This window comes from Triturus cristatus, chromosome 4_1 (assembly GCF_964204655.1).
Source record: "Triturus cristatus chromosome 4_1, aTriCri1.1, whole genome shotgun sequence".
NCBI lineage: Eukaryota > Metazoa > Chordata > Amphibia > Caudata > Salamandridae > Triturus > Triturus cristatus.
In genome coordinates, this window is record NC_140585.1 from 1222743638 (window position 1) to 1222759835 (window position 16198).

A 16198-nucleotide genomic window follows, 5' to 3' on the forward strand; every position below is an offset into this window, starting at 1 on the left:
GTTATCTCAATATCGAGATCAAACAAAGAATAGTCAACAGTGTTACCTGAATTGTCATACATGTAACTTAAATGGTTAAAGGAATGTGCCTTAAACTAGCATCGTGATATTTATTGGTTAAATCAAATAATCCTTAATGTGACATTGCAAATTCCATCTCAGATAAGATACAGTATAAAAGGACTGCCACTTGACCACCTGTCAGGCGAGATCCTTTGCCCCAGATTATCACAAGCAAGATACTGCGAGACTAGAAGACAGTTATTCTACTTTCTCTGCTCTCCTAGCGTAGAAGTCGGTTTTAGGGTGTTCGATTTTTAGATGACATTTGAACCATTTTAGAAATGTTCATTGTATTCTCTTTGTTAGCAATGTGCATTTGTGCGGTTTTAATCGGATTCCGTGTGATTATTTTAGATGTGTTGAGCAACAGGGAGCACTTGTCGAAATAAACATGTTTTTTAGTTAAAATGTATTTTTCTTAGCGCATCTTGTGTGCATGTGTGCGATTGAAGAGAACAAAAAAGTTTTTTTCTGATCAACGGTGTCCCTGGATTCCTGTTTAGGGACTTTTAGTAACCCTAAGCATTGATGCCATTTTAGCTACGTGTTGGGTGGAATTCTGCGGGGCTACAATAACCAGTCTTTCACATTCAAGTGTTGTTGTATAGAACTAAGTTCACTCATGTAATCTATGGGTGGGAAAGCAAACCTTGCAGACCTGAGTCAGACTCTGTTTATACAACAACTTCAAATTGGTCTTTAAATATTGACGGAAGCAATTTATGCCCTGCATGCAAGAATTACTCAGAGACGCAAGACCATATCTTGATTTTTGGCCCAGCTTATAGCAACCTTGAATTATTGTACCCGTTTGCTGGAATCTGGACACTAGACAGCATTATGATGCACTCAGAATTCTTAAAGCGGATACAGGTGACATTTGTATTTGGACATTCTAGATATCTATATCAGGCAGGCTTTGTAAGAAAGAAAGAACTTTATTAATCAGAAAATGAAATTGATAGAACATGGATGGTATTTTATTTTAACTTTAACTTTTATGAAAGAACTGATAAATTATCTTGCATGTTTGGTATATTTGCACGGTTGATGGGGTTATCCCGAAATATATAAGCCAGTGAACTGTTGCAAATTAGAAAGGTCATTTAGCAAACGTTTGGCAAAACTACAATCAATATGATAAAAACTGTAGCTATCCTAAAAAATAACTTAATAATAATAACCTAAAATGACTTCAGTTTTACCTAGAAGGAGGCACTTCTGTCAAACTGGCAACAAAACAAAAAATTGCAAATCCTGCAAAATACCCAGTAACTCAACTGCCCTGGATCTCAAAAACACACGTTAATTGACAATTTAATGATTGACAAGTACACACAACATGCTGCATGCAGCACCTGTCATTTCCTCTATCCCTGGTAGCAGTAAATAAGAGCATTAATGTGAAAAGGAACATGAATGCTGGTAACCATGGTACATTGTCCAAATTATCAATCTCCATTTCTCATTTCCAAAACTTTCACTACAAGTGCAGAACGAGAATTTGGCTACCTCCCAGACCAACCCATGGTGCATAGATTAGTTTCCCACATTGTTCTACTGTCATCATTTATTTCTTCCCCATTTGTGAACATGTGAACAAAGTGATTATGGTACAGAACAAAACTGTAAAGGTCTGCCTAATGGCTATGTTGCTCTAGTATTAAGTACACACAAAATGTTACTTTGTTCATGCACATTTGTTTAAACGTAGATTTTTCAACCACATTACGTCCTTGGTCCTCTTTTAAAAAATAAAAATAAACCTATAGCTATTTTTGATCTTACCTATTGCACCTGATGGGCACAGGAGAGCTGGAGTAAGACTCTGAAAAAGCTCATGATGACCAGTTTTAGGGCTCCAGATAAGATTCTATAGTAGGGGTATTTTACTTCATACTTTTAGAGATTAGGGAAAAAACGAATTTATTTGGAGAAGAAACTCTCATTCCAGGGGGGAAGAGTATGTTTAGGAAAATAAATAACAACCGTTTCAACTTTAAAGTATTTTTGTAATGCTTCATACATTTTTAAAAATAAGTCATGATAAAAAAATGTTGTGAGCTTAAAAGTCCTCATCAGACGAAATGCGAGTGCACCCATAGGCTCTGAACGCATCAGTGAAGCAGGGTAGTTGGTTGTGAAGTGCAGGCTCTTGTGTAAATGTTACTCTGCATTTATTTTTGTGGGCGTTAAACAACATTTTTGGGGCAATTTGGCATTATTTTAAGAAATAAAATGCAGTTACACTGTCCTTATCTGGAGCCTCAGCTTTAGATCTGTGATAAGCAAAGAACTGGCAGCCAAGCGAGAAGATAGTTTACCTGAATTTCCAAGCCGTCCTCAGGCTAAAAGCAAAAAAAAAGCAAAAAAGAACATTTGTAGGTGAGACAAGAATTCTTACATGCCAGCTTTTGAGAGAAACCTGAACAGCTTGAAATAAAGATGTTTTCCTAACCAAAAATGTACTTCCTGTGGTTAAAAAAAGTCCAGATGCTCCAGAGGAGCGCAAAGGTGTTCTAGTACTCATGGACAGAGAACAAAGATGTTTCTTGGTACTTTTACAACATGTTTATAATTTATTTTTAGTAACTGACGTTTTGTTGTTAATCACATGGGGCCCGATTCACAGAACTAACTTAAGACAAAATCCTAAACTTACTACCATTTTGGTATTCACAGAAGGCACTTACTCATTTCGGTATTCACAGAAGGCACTTACTCACTTCGGTATTCACAGAAGTTAGGAGTCCTAACTTTAGGACTCCTAAATGCCTTCTGTGAATACCGAAAGTCTTAAAATTAGGATTTTTCTCAGTTTCCTAGTAGTAAAGTTAGGACTCCTAACTTTAGGACTCCTAAATGCCTTCTGTGAATACCGAAAGCCTTAAAATTAGGATTTTTCTCAGTTTAGTAGTAGTAAAGTTAGGAGTCCTAACTTTAGGACTCCTAAACTGAGAAAAATCCTATATTTAAAGACTTTCGGTATTCACAGAAGGCATTTAGGAGTCCTAAACTTAGGACTCCTAACTTCTGTGAATACCGAAATGAGTAAGTGTCTTCTGTGAATACCAAAATGAGTAAGTGCCTTCTGTGAATACGAAAATGGTAGTAAGTTTAGGATTTTGTCTTAAGTTAGTTCTGTGAATCGGGCCCTCCATATTTGGAACAGATGAATTATGTATCTATGATACTATTTAGAGATGCAGCTCAGAATTTCCATTTAATTAACATTTTGTTCATTAAAACAGATTTCAAAGCAAGAAATAATATATTGTTATAGTCTACCTTGAAATTGATAATCCATTCAAATCAATGCATTCCAAAAATCTTTGTTTGACAAACAATATGGCTTTTTATTGAAACTTCGACCTTGCATAAGCAATGAAGGTTTAAAATATTTATCCCCATTGTTTATTTAGAAATACTTTAACTCTTTTGCACGTCCTGGGGCCTGACATATTCATAGATTTTACTGAAATAAAAAATGAGCTTGGATTCATATATATAAATCCTAGGAAGCCAGCTGTCAAGTTGCTAACCGTGGAAAGGATTTATAAGTGAGCTTAGGCTAACTGTGGACAGTTTTCCAGCAGAGGCTTACACAAATACCCCAACAGTGAAACGTTTAAAACCCAATTATACACCTATATCGGACATAGACTCTAAACCTAATCTTGACCCTATTCTGAACAATACCCTAATTTCTGATTTTTTTAAAATTATCAAAATGGTTTTTCAATTGAATCTTGTCAGGGAATGTATTTATGTCAGAAAACCATGGGCTTACATGCCAGAACACCAGAATTACAAGTGTTGTCTTTGGCTTCACCAATGGTCTAAGTCATTTAAAAACAATATGTATATCGCAGAAAAGTGTTTTAAATACTAGTTTATTTGTTTTAGTGCATGTGTTTGCTATGTGAATTAATGCAGCAGTGCGATGAGGAGACCCTTTGCCCTCTCATTGGCTTGTAGTACAATGTCCTTATGCATGCTGTCTTTCCTGCTTCCACTAGAGTGTCTCCAAATTGCCATCATGGAACATCTACTAACCACTCTGTCCCTACTTTCTGGTGTGTCTGTGATTATGTTCCTCTCTTTCATTTTTCAAGTTCCTGCACTGCTCTTTACTCCATTCCAGCTTTCCATAGCTCAGCCATCCTTCCACACCCTGCTAGCATCTTCTGCCTTCCACTCTTCCCTTCTTCCTTCCCTTGCTCTGCTGTTTGTCCCACCTGATTTTATTTTGTCACAGGAAAATACCTACAATGAACCTGTTCTACTGTAAGAGTATATTGTGTCGAATACAGTGTGCTAAGATGACTGGAACCCAATTTAAAACTCCCCAGGAAATAGATTGGTTTTACTCTGCATTCTCAACAGTGACAGATGGACTGGTGTAACATAAAGGCAGATTATTCACTCAGCAATCAACCAATGCAAACTTAAGGCTATCGGGTTCTCATGAGCACTCAGCCAGATAGGGATTTCCATTCGCTAGTAATAGGGGATTAAAGGTGAAAACAATGTACCAAAGGACGTCTAACAGGTAAAGCTAATAATCCTCATTTGATCTTCTAAGTGACAACAGTATTCTTCTTCACAGTCCTTGGCAAACGTCCATCAAAAGGGATTTCATATGGTTTTAGTCAACCATGCTAGAGCATACATCTTAACAACAGGGTATATTGACCTTCATTTACACATGATTTCCAGATATTACGTGTTTTTTCTAAGCTTAATGAAAAGCCAAAAAGTGGTCTCATCGCGACCCTACCTGGCCTCCTCCAAATCGCTTTCGAAGATCTTCAATCTGGTCATTTTCCAGCTTCTGGAAAAGTGGGCTGACCTGCAGGAGGAGATGTCAGGATGTTCTTACATGCATAGACCAAATGGAACGTGAAAGAGAATCATAGTGGCTCTACAGATTTGGCCTCGATATGGGACAAACGATAAACATGATTACATGAAACAGGACAGGTAATCTTTTTATGCCATGACAAGACATGTTACTTGCCCAGATGTCTTAATAGCCTAGTCTCAGTGTATTGCACAAAGACTCTTGTCCAAAATGTGGTTAAAGTAACTACTTGGAACATTCCAAATGGCCAATTAGCTGTCAACTCACGACATACATCCTCAGCCCACGCTATCCAGTATTCCACCTTATTATCAACTCCAATACATCGTGGAAAAATATTAAGAACCAAAATATTGTCAAGGTAAGTGTAGGTTTACTTCGGTTAACCCCACATGATCTAAATATCTTTAAAGTACATAGCTGTGGAGTTAAGAGTAATACATCTACACTTATGCACATAACTTCTTGATACTTTGGTCACAATATTTTGGTGGCACAATGTTTCTGTAGTTGATATTTTGAAATACAACCTGCTAACCTATGCAGGCTTCAGTTACTTCCATAGCTACGAGCCTGAGAAAATAGCTACATTCATCTTCAAATTTAGGTTCACAGTGAGGTTTTTATTTCACTTCAAACCACTCCCAAGCCTGTAGGAGATATCAAAGGTCAACACTTCAACATTTACTTTCTAAAACTACTATTGAACTGCTTGATTTAGCTTATGTTAATGAGCACTGCAAGGCTGAGAGATACAGGATTTGTACCTGCACTTTAACCCCTTCGGTGCTCATGACGGAACGGTTCCGTCATGAGCCACGGTTGAGCTGTGCTCATGACGGAACCGTTCCGTCATGACCACGCCCGCGCAAGATTCCGTCAGCACAGCGGCGGTATCTGCGCAGCATGGAAGGGGTTAAATGTTTCGTACCTCATTAATGTTTTATAAATTGTGAGGTGGTTGAATCTCCTCCTCTGCCAAGCCTGGCTATTCCACCTGTCTCGGGAGGGGGCTGGGGTGACAGCATGTACGCGGTTTATAACTTTCCCACTTACTGTGCCAATGCGGTGTCCAGTAGGCAAGGTACACACAAACTCGCTGGTTGGTAGGGCCAAGTCAGTTGGGGCCTGCAGCTGACTCTGGATGGTGGAACTCACTTCAGGCATGTAAGGATGCAGCATGACAGAGATCAGAGCTGCTATGTTGACTGCCACACCAGTGACAGTACCTGCACGCTTCCTGCCAATGACAAAAACACGTTAGTGATGCATTTGAACTACAGTAACATGGTTATTGTCTAATACAATATACCAGTCCATATAATAAGGCATTGTCTGCTGATCATACTTTCCTTTCTACATGGCTTTCCTAGACCTAGAACCCACAAGGATTTAGCATATAGTGTTTTGTTTTCTTTCCTTTTCTTCTCCATGGCTCCTGTGAGACCACAGAGGGGAGAACAATAGGTCACACTAAATACTGGAACATGCTAGGGAATTAAAACAAAAGTCACAAGGCTTTGCTAATATTGGAATTTAAGACTTTGCAATGGCTTATTTAACAAGAAATGTTCCAATTCTGTTTAGAACCACAGTCTAAAAAAAGCCAACTTTAGCAGTATGGTTTAAGACACTTTTTGGAATCACGTGGAATGTTCATATCCTGGTTCATCCATCCCTCACGGTGTTTCAGGTTAACTTATTTTCTACCCATGGCACATGTTTAACAACTGTAGGCAGTGCTTGCCTTGAAGAGCATGAACTGTGCCTCAAAAAGGACTGGTGTGACATCCAAGGAATGCTGCTGCATAGTCAGATGATATTTCTTACCTGTCATCTTCAGATCCCTTAATTCGTTTCCAAGGCTCATTTATTTGTATGTACTGGTTGCCATAACGGGAAATGTTCAAAATACACCTTAATGCGTCCCGTATGCTGAAATGGTAAAGGAAAGTTAATGAAGAATAAATCCAAGACCCCACTTAAACGTAGAGAATATTAAGACACTCTTACATCAGTATTAGATTGCTTGTATTACTGCAGATCATTGACAGCTCTAGTAATATTGAAAACATTCTACACTGTTGGGTGAACAATTACCTTACTGCTTCAGAAAGGCAACCATATGTGCACATTTCTTTTTTTTTTAACCTTTTATTCACCATACCCACTCTTGTATCGACCTGCTCCTGCTGCCAGCCCCAAATTGTCAGTTGATGTCCGGGGCTACTATCCTTCCCCGAGGCATTTCCGACCACTCACCCATTTCCCTCCGTCTCGGGAACTCTCCCGATGGCATTCGTACGGCTTGGCGGATGAACGCCTGGTTCCTGCAGGGTGCAGACATTGTTGAATCCCTCGGGCAGGAACTGAGGCACTATTTTTCAATCAATATGGGTTCGGTCTCCTCACCGGAAACATTATGGGAGGCTGGCAAGGCCACTATACAGGGGGCGACTAGAGGTTTGGTCCACGCGAAGTGCACGGAGCAGGCCACCCGCCTTGTGCAGCTGGAGGCCCAAGCTGCACAGTTGGAGAGGGCCCAGGCATACACTGAAAGCGAGGATTCCACTCGGCAGCTTACACTACTCCGCGAAGAGATATGTCAGATCTCGCTCAAGTCCGCTAAAATGCTATGGAGCTCCTCCGTGGCACGCGTGTACGGTTGGGGCGATAAAAATTGCAAATTACTTCACAATCTAGTTTCCTACCCCAAAGCCAACTGCATTATTCCCGAGATCCGTGATGAGACCGGCGTTCACCACGACACCTCTCGGGCTATTGCCCAAACCTTCGTGGGCTATTATGCTGCCCTTTACGCGGCCCGACCTCCCGGAACCTCCCTGGCTGATTTGCTGTCCGAGACCAGGACCCTGCTGCCCCGCCTCTCCCAGACGGTCTCAGAGACTCTAGATCTTCCCTTTACCCCGGAGATACATGGGGCCATTTCACTCCTGCAGTCCAGTGAGACGCCAGGGCCCGACGGCTACCACCAAGAATATTATGCGGCCTATCGTGACATGCTGGTCCCACACTTAGTGGAATTGTTTGCGCATGTGGTGGACACGGGGTCCTTTCACCCAGAGACCGACGTGGCCACTATTGTGGTCCTCCCAAAGACACAGCCACCCTTCCCTTGCATGTGCGGATTACTGCCCCATTTCCCTCATAAATACAGAGGTAAAAATGTCTGCCACTGCATTGGCTCAACGACTCTTCCCCCATTTACAAGATTTGGTTCATCCAGACCAATGCGGTTTTATGCCTGCCCGGGGTACCCGACACTGCATACACCACCTCCATCTCGCCCTTGCACTCCGCCACCTTCTTACCCCGTATCTGGCCCTGCTCTTCATTGACTTTGAAAAAGCATTTGATACGGTGGATTGGAGCTACCTGGGAGACGTGCTAGAGGTGATGGGTTTCGGCGCCTCATCCGGGTCCTATACTCCAGTCCTAAAGCAAGGGTCCTAATTAATGGCATGCTTTCGGAGACGTTCCCCATTCAGAGGGGCACTCGCCAGGGCTGCCCGCTCTTGCCACTTTTATTCGCGTTCGCGATGGAGCCCCTGGCTTCTCTCATACTTTAGGACCCCCACATCCGAGGTTGGGCTTGGGACCCATATCAAATCGATCAGATCGCCCTATACGCCGACGATGTCCTCCTCTTCCTGGCAGACCCCGCGAGCTCCGGCCCCGGGGGAAGGAGGGGGGTGGGAGTCCGCAACTGTCCCTGGCACACTGTCGCATACCTCCCTACGATGGAGGCATGGGGTTAATCAATCTCCACCTATACTATCTGGCCACGAGACTCATCGTGATCCATGACTGGTTCGCGGGCGGCTGGTCTGACCCCGGCGTACCGAGTGGAACTCTGGTCATTGGACTTCACAACTCCAGGCCTACCTGTACGGGGCCCCCATACCGCAGGTCCTCCACTCCGTCACCCAGACGATGCTCATGGCCTGGCGCACAGCCTTGCGCCACACGAAATGGGACGGGATTCTCACCAGGCAGGCGCCTTTGTGGAGTGGGGTTCGGCTGAAAGAGACCTCATCTCTCCAGGACTTTCGTCGATGGGACCACATCGGGATCTCGCTACTAGGAGACATCTGGGTAGGGGACCACATCAGATCCTTTGCAAACTTGCAGCAGCGCTATTCCCTCCATTCCTTCCAATTTTATAAATATCTGCAGCTTAGGCATGCCCTCAGAGTACATATTCCGTCTCCCACCTCCTTCCCGGAATTCAGCCCCCTTGAGGCCCAAGTGATGATGGGGAACCTGGGTAGAGGGGGGGGGGGGGGGTGTCACGGATTTACCGCTCCCTAGTGAACAATGGCCCGCATCCCTAGACTTGTTACATGCCCGCTGGGAGGGTTTTTGGGGTCCCCTGGAGGACGCGGACTGGAGAGACACCCTCATGGCCCCCAAGAACTTGACGACCTCCTCCAAGTTGCGTCTAGTCCAACTCTATTACCTCCATATGGCTTACCTAACTCCTGCGCACCTATACAACGCTTGTCTGCGGCCCTCCAAGACCTGCACGCGATGCACCCACGCCCCCGCGGACTTCTACCACATGATTTGGCAATGCCCTGCCCTTGCGGCCTTTTGGGCGGGGGTGGAGCTGGAACTCACACAGACCCTTGGGTGGACGGTTCCTCACGACCCGCTGCGCCTGGTTCTGGGTGTGTGTCTGATGGCCTTGATGGCTCTCGAGCCTATAAGCGCTTCATAGGAACAGCGGTGGTGAAGCGCGATATAGCGGCACTCTGGTCTCAGGCCAAACCCCCTACTCTTCGAGGCCCGGGGCTGCCCGAGCTTTTTGGCAAGATATGGGGCAAATGGTTCAATCTACAGCCCTAAGGGGCGCAAGTGTGCCCATTACAAAAATAACCATATGCAATTGTTGAGGGTGCTAGAGGACGCATTGCGGAATGGCTGCCTCCTAAGACAGCTCCGCCGATCGGGATATTAATCCGACGAAAAGACTGAGCTGCAGATGCCAAATTGATAGCAAAACACTCCTCCAGGCGTCGGAACCACCCGGCAGCGGTAGGAGCGAACTGTAGGCACCGTGAGATGCCCTGCACTCCAGAAAACCGTGAGTGAATAATCGGCGCGAGGGGACGACCCTGCGATCCCAAAATGGTGGCGCCCTATGCGGTGGCTGATTGGAGTGGCAGGGACTGGCGGTGAGACCTACTGGGGCGGCTGGCACTGAAAACAAGAATATCGTTCAGGGCTGGAGCTGTGTAATATTGGCTGAGAGTATTGCTGGGGCACTTTGTAAGCCATAAACTGTGTAGGCTCCACTAATCACGCAATCGGAGACATGCTGCGAGGCAGCGCAAAATGGTGGACCACCATAGCGGCGCTGTAGTCGGAGATCTGCTTGCATAACAAAAGCGAGCTGAAGTCCTGTGCGATGGTGATAAGCGACGAAGGAATGCACGTACTGGCACCGCTCCTCACATAGTAACTTGTGCTATGCTGATCTGCTGAACTGCTTCCCATCGAATATGCTACTTACCAGTATGCATCTGTTCTTGGCATGTAGGGCTGCTGACATTCATATCTGTGCATAGATCGCCGCCTAGTGTTGGGTCCGGATGATTGCACATTGTTGTCCTGGAAGAGTCTTCGAAGTATCACGAGATAGGTGGCTCCTCCCCTGGACTACAGTGCGCATGGGCATCCTCTCCATCCTTAGATTGTTTTTCGCCATTGTGGCAGTGATGGAGTAGATACAGTAAGTGGTGACCATGCTATACAGTAATTCTGAGTGCGGCAGCCGCTACAGGCGCCGGGGAGGAGGGTGGGCGATATGAATGTCAGCAGCCCTACATGCCAAGAACAGATGCATACTGGTAAGTAGCATATTCGGTTCGAGGCATGTGGGCTGCTGAATTCACATCTGTGCATAGATTATATAGCAGTCCCTCCATTAGCGGCGGCTGCCCGTGCCAGCTGCAGCAGTCTGAAAAAGGGTCTTGAGAACAGCCTGTCCTACAGCTGCCTGCTGTTTTGAATGCACATCTACACAGTAGTGTTTAGTAAATGTATGTATAGTGGACCATGTGGCTGCTCTACATATTTCCTCTAAAGGAATGTTCCCTAGGAAAGCCATGGACGCCCCTAACTTTCGTGTTGAGTGGGCTCTGGGAGGAATCGTTAATGTGCGTTTAGCTTTTTCATAGCAAATTTGAATACATTTAACGATCCATCTGGCTATCCCTGCTTTGGAAATAGCGTTGCCTTTGTGTTCTGGAGAAAAGGCAATGAACAGTTGTTTTGTTTTCCTAAAATCCTGTGTCCTGTCTATATAGTACATGAGGGCCCTCTTTACATCTAGTGTATGGAGCATTCTCTCTGCGACATTTTCGGGATTTGGAAAGAAAACAGGCAGTTCAATAGTCTGATTCATGTGGAACTGCGATATCACTTTAGGCATGAACGTGGGGTTGGTACGTAGTACAACCCTGTTTGCGTGAACCTGTATGAATGGCTCTTGAATGGTTAGTGCCTGGAGTTCACTAACTCTTCTCAACGAAGTGATTGCCACTAAGAAAGCTACTTTCCAGGTGAGGAATTGAAGCTCACATGAATGTAAAGGTTCAAAGGTTGGACCCATCAATCTGGTGAGGACCACATTTAGGTTCCACACCGGTGCCGGTGGGTGTGTTGGAGGAATCACTCGTTTGAGTCCCTCTAAGAAGGCTTTGATGGCAGGCACTCTGAATAAAGAGAGGTGCTGCCTGTTTTGAAGATAGGCCGCTATTGCGGTTTGCTGTATACGGATGGCGCTGTATGCCAGATTGCATCGGTATAAGTGTAACAGGTAACAGATGATGTTCTGAATGGATGCATCCAGCGGATTAATGTAATTGATTTTACAGTAAATGACAAACCTTTTCCATTTAGCCGCATAGCAAGCTCTGGTCGTGGGTCTCCTGGCCTCCTTGATGATATTCATACATTCTGGAGGCAGGTTCAGGTAGCCAAACTAAGACTTCAGGAGCCAGATCGCCAGGTTCAGCTGTTGCGGATCTGGGTGCTGAATTTCGCCATGGTTCTGTGTTAAAAGTTTGGGTGTTAGCCGCAGTCTTTGAGGCGGCACCACGGAAAGCTCTAGGAACGTGGTGTACCATGGCTGGCGTGCCCACATTGGAGCAACCAGGATGAGTGTCATTGAGTGTTGCCGTAGTTTGCGTGCCACTAGCGGTATTAATGGCGCTGGGGGAAAAGCGTACGCAAATCTGCCTGACCAGTTCATCCATATCGCATTGCCCTGCGACTGTGGATGCGGAAACCTGGCGGCAAAGCCTTGGCATTTTGCGTTTTCCCTTGTGGCGAATAGGTCTATCTCTGGATGACCCCACTGCTGGAAGTACGGTTGGAGTACTGATGGATGTAGCTCCCACTCGTGCATTTGGTGGCTGTGTCTGCTGAGCAGATCCGCCATCTGGTTGTCCTTGCCTGGGAGGTGTTCCGCCATGAGGAACATGTTCCTCTGAATGGCCCACTTCCACATGCTCTGAGCCAGATGAGACAACTGTGGAGAGTGTGTTCCTCCCTGCTTCTGTATGTAGTACATGGCAGTCATGTTGTCCGTCCGGATCAGCACGACTTTGTTGCACAAGCGTACTTTGAATGCCTTCATTGCCAGGAAGCCATCAGTTCCAGAAGGTTGATGTGCATCTTCCGTTGCTGTGTCGTCCATAGTCCCTGCACTGTGTAATTGAGTACATGAGCTCCCCATCCCTGGAGAGACGCGTCCGCCGTCAGTATTATTTGTGGAACAGGCTCTTGGAACGGTCGGCCCTTGCAAAGGTTGTGTGGATTCCACCAATACAGAGAGTTGTATGCCCGACCGCTCACCAACACTAGGTCTTTCAACTGTCCTTGAGTCTGATTCCATTGACGTGCCAAGCACTCCTGAAGCGGGCGCATATGTAGTCTCGCGTGCGGGACTATGAAGAGGCAGGAGGCCATCATGCCTATCAACTGCATGAACACTCGCGCTGGAAGGGAGTGTTGAGGTCTGAACTTTTTTATCAGCAGTTGCATGCTGTTGATTCTCGCTAAATTTGGTGAGCTTTGGCAGCCAGAGTGTCTATGGTCGTGCCCAGGTACTGCCGTACGTGGGCGGGTTGAAGATGTGACATTGGATAATTTAGTGAGAATCCCAGACTGTGAAGAAGGTGAATGGTGTGGGATATGTGGCTGGCACACTGCTGGGCTGACTTTGCCTGAACAAGCCAGTCGTCCAGGTAAGGGAAGACGTGAATGTGCTGTCTCCTTAGGTGTGCAGCTACTGTTACTAGGCACTTGGTAAAGACTCTGGGCGCCGTTGTTACTCCGAAAGGGAGTACTTTGAACTGATAATGCTGATCCTGAGGAGTGAACCTGAGATATTGTTCGTGTGATGGGTGTATGGGTATGTGGAAATATGCATCCTTCAAATCTAGTGTTGCTAGGAAGTCTCCCTGACTCAGTAACGGCAGAACCTGCTGGAGGGTGAGCATATGAAAATGCTCTGACAAAATGTATTGGTTGAGAGGTCTGAGGTCCAGTATAGGTCGGAGAGACCCGTCCTTTTTTGGGATTAAGAAGTACAGAGAGAACACCCCTGACCCTCGCTGTTCTACAGGCACGAGCTCTATGGCTCCTTTCTGCAGCATACTTAGTACTTCTTGCTGCAATAACGTCAAGTGCTCTGCGGACATAGGACGGTGTCTTGGTGGTATGTTGGGTGGATTGGATGTTAATTCCAGACAATAACCGTACTGGACTATTTCTCTGACCCACCTGTCTGTGGTGATGGATCTCCAGACTGGCAGGAACCGTTGGAGTCTCCCCCCGACCGGTGTTATGTGGGCGGGGGGCAGTGACAAGACGTCACTGTTTGGTATTGACGGAGGACCTGGTGTTGTTGTGTCCTCGTCCTCTGCCTTTGGTGCTGGATCCACGATATCCACCCCTATTGTTCTTATTATAGGCACTCTGGGTACCTCCTTTACTGTACTGCTGCTGGGACCCCTGACCTCTAGCTGCTCCTCTATTCCCGGGGCGACGAAAGGAGCCACTCCGAAACTGCTCGCAGTTTGTGTCCTTTTTAATCTTTTCCAGTGTAGCGTCAACCTCGGGGCCAAATAAAAAGTCTGGGTTGACTGGTTGATTCAAGATATTATTTTGAATCTCAGGTTTGAAACCTGATATTCTCAGCCATGCGTGCCTCCTCAACATCACACTAGTGTTGATTGCCCTCGCTGCAGTGTCAGCTGCATCTAGTGCGCATTTGATGGATGCATTTGTAATGAGTTGCCCCTCCATCTTTGTATTCATCTGGTAGGTGTTCTAGCAGTGTTTCTAGGGTATCGTAGTATGACCTGTTGTATCGGGCCAGGAGTGCCTGAGTGTTGGCAATGCGCCAGATGTTTGCTGCTTGTGCTGCTATCCTTTTGCCTGATGTTTCTAGCACTTTGGACTCCTTGTCTGGAGGAGGAGCATCACCTGTAGTCTGCGAGTTAGCTCTTTTACGAGCATTAGAAACTACCATGGAGTCCAACGGCAATTGACCCTTAATGTACATTGGGTCTCCTGGGGCTGGTTTGTATTTCTTTTCTATTCTTGGGTTCAACACCCGTGCCCTGGTTGTCTCCTTAAAGATGTCCTTAGCATGTTTAATAACCCCTTTTAACATTGGTAGAGTCTTGACCGTTCTTTCTGATGTGGAGAACGTGTCCACCAAGAAATCCTCTTCCACAGAGTCAGAATGAAGTTCCACTCCGTGATTGGCAGCCACCCTTTCAATGAGGGCGTTAAAAGCAACAGTATCTTCAGTGGGAGATGGTTTAATATTATAAAGATGAGTGTCAGGAGCATTTTGTGGGTCTCCTGGGTCATTAGGGTCTCCCCATGCTTGATCTTGGTCTTGCTGTTGTCCATCAGGGTCATTATCCACAGGATAAGTGGTATCATCCTCAATATAGCCCTCTCCTGCATCCGCCTCCGAGTGTGTGGGAGAAAAGGATGGTGGTTCCTGATCGTAGGTGTGGTAAGGTTCTACAAGCACTGGTGTCGAACCTGACGCCATTTTCCTTTTTAGTGGAATCTTGTATGAGTCCAAAGCCTTTTCTGGAACAATTCTCCGCTTGCGGAACAACAGCCTACCAGTGTCGGCGTCGATAAACTGGTCCTGTGAGTCTTCGACATCGGTTCTTTCCGTGGACACTGTTCTTGGTTGTTCGACACTCTTCCTAAGTTCGAACATCTTCGGTGTCCCTGGAGGTGGCAATCCAAACTTGATCGGTGCCGGCGCCGAGTGAGCCTTGGCGACCTTGTGCGGTTCGGGACCCGTTTTCGGTTCGAGAGTGGCCCGTTCCCTGATGCGCTTCAGGGACTCAGACACCTGTTGCAACGTGAATGCAGACGGTGGTTTGGAACCGACAGGCTCTTTGGAGACAGGCCTCGACGCGGTCTCCAGTTTCTTTCCAGCCTTCGGGTTTTCGATCCGAAGTTTGGGATCGACGCCCTGTGGATCCGATAGTTTAGCAGTCTCAGCACTCTTCGGTGTCGATGTAGTCGGATCGACCACCTTGACCTTGGTCGTTGGTGCCCCAACCTTCGGTGCTATAGGCCGTTGCGTCTTCTCGGGACCGAGGGCCTTCTTGTGTTTGTCGGTGCCGAAGTCCTTTTTCGGCTTCTCGGTACCGAAGTCCTTCTTTCTTTGGTCGGCTCCGACGTCCTTCGTCTGTGTCGACGGATTGGAGGGCTTCGATGCCTTCGATCCGACCTGAACCAGTTGCACTTTCGGTTTCGTTTTGACCGGTGCAGGTTTTGGTTTCGATTTCACCGAATCTACTCCAGTCTTTTTTGAGATTTCTGGCTCTTTTGAAATGTTCGAAGCCGGGCCTTCTGGCGGGGCCGTAGAAAGATCCGACCGATCTTGGGTAAGGCCCGCAGGCGATCCCTCGACCAGAGCCTTATCAAGACTATCTCCCTCGGCCTCCGCATCGACGGATTGGCCTAGCTCCTCGCCTGAGCTATCTTCCTCGGCCCCAAGGGCCTCATCGTCGTCTCCTACCTCGTCGACGACGTCTTCGTCCTCGAAGATCATCTCATCATCGTCGTCATATTGGGATTCATGCTCCAAAGCATGGCTCGAGTCTATCTCTTCGACGCTCTCGACTTCTTCATCCTCGGTGCTGAATATGTTAACCGGGTTAGGTGCCGATTGTTTGGCCTCCAATCTTGCCGCCCGTC

General features: G+C 46.1%; 1 protein-coding gene across 2 annotated transcripts in view; it reads right to left on the reverse strand.

Moving 5' to 3' along the window:
- MARS1 (methionyl-tRNA synthetase 1) overlaps window positions 1-16198 on the reverse strand; it is a 253255-nt gene that overhangs the window by 50165 nt on the left and 186892 nt on the right. Inside the window, exons 17-20 of one of the 2 annotated variants that reach the window (XM_085654605.1) lie at window positions 6758-6862; window positions 5984-6167; window positions 4844-4915; window positions 2388-2411 (exon numbers count right to left, since the gene is read on the reverse strand). In XM_085654605.1, coding sequence (XP_085510731.1) covers window positions 2388-2411; window positions 4844-4915; window positions 5984-6167; window positions 6758-6862 — 385 coding nt within the window. The remainder of the gene's footprint in view (window positions 1-2387; window positions 2412-4843; window positions 4916-5983; window positions 6168-6757; window positions 6863-16198) is intronic. The other variant, XM_085654606.1, reaches the window with a different exon arrangement.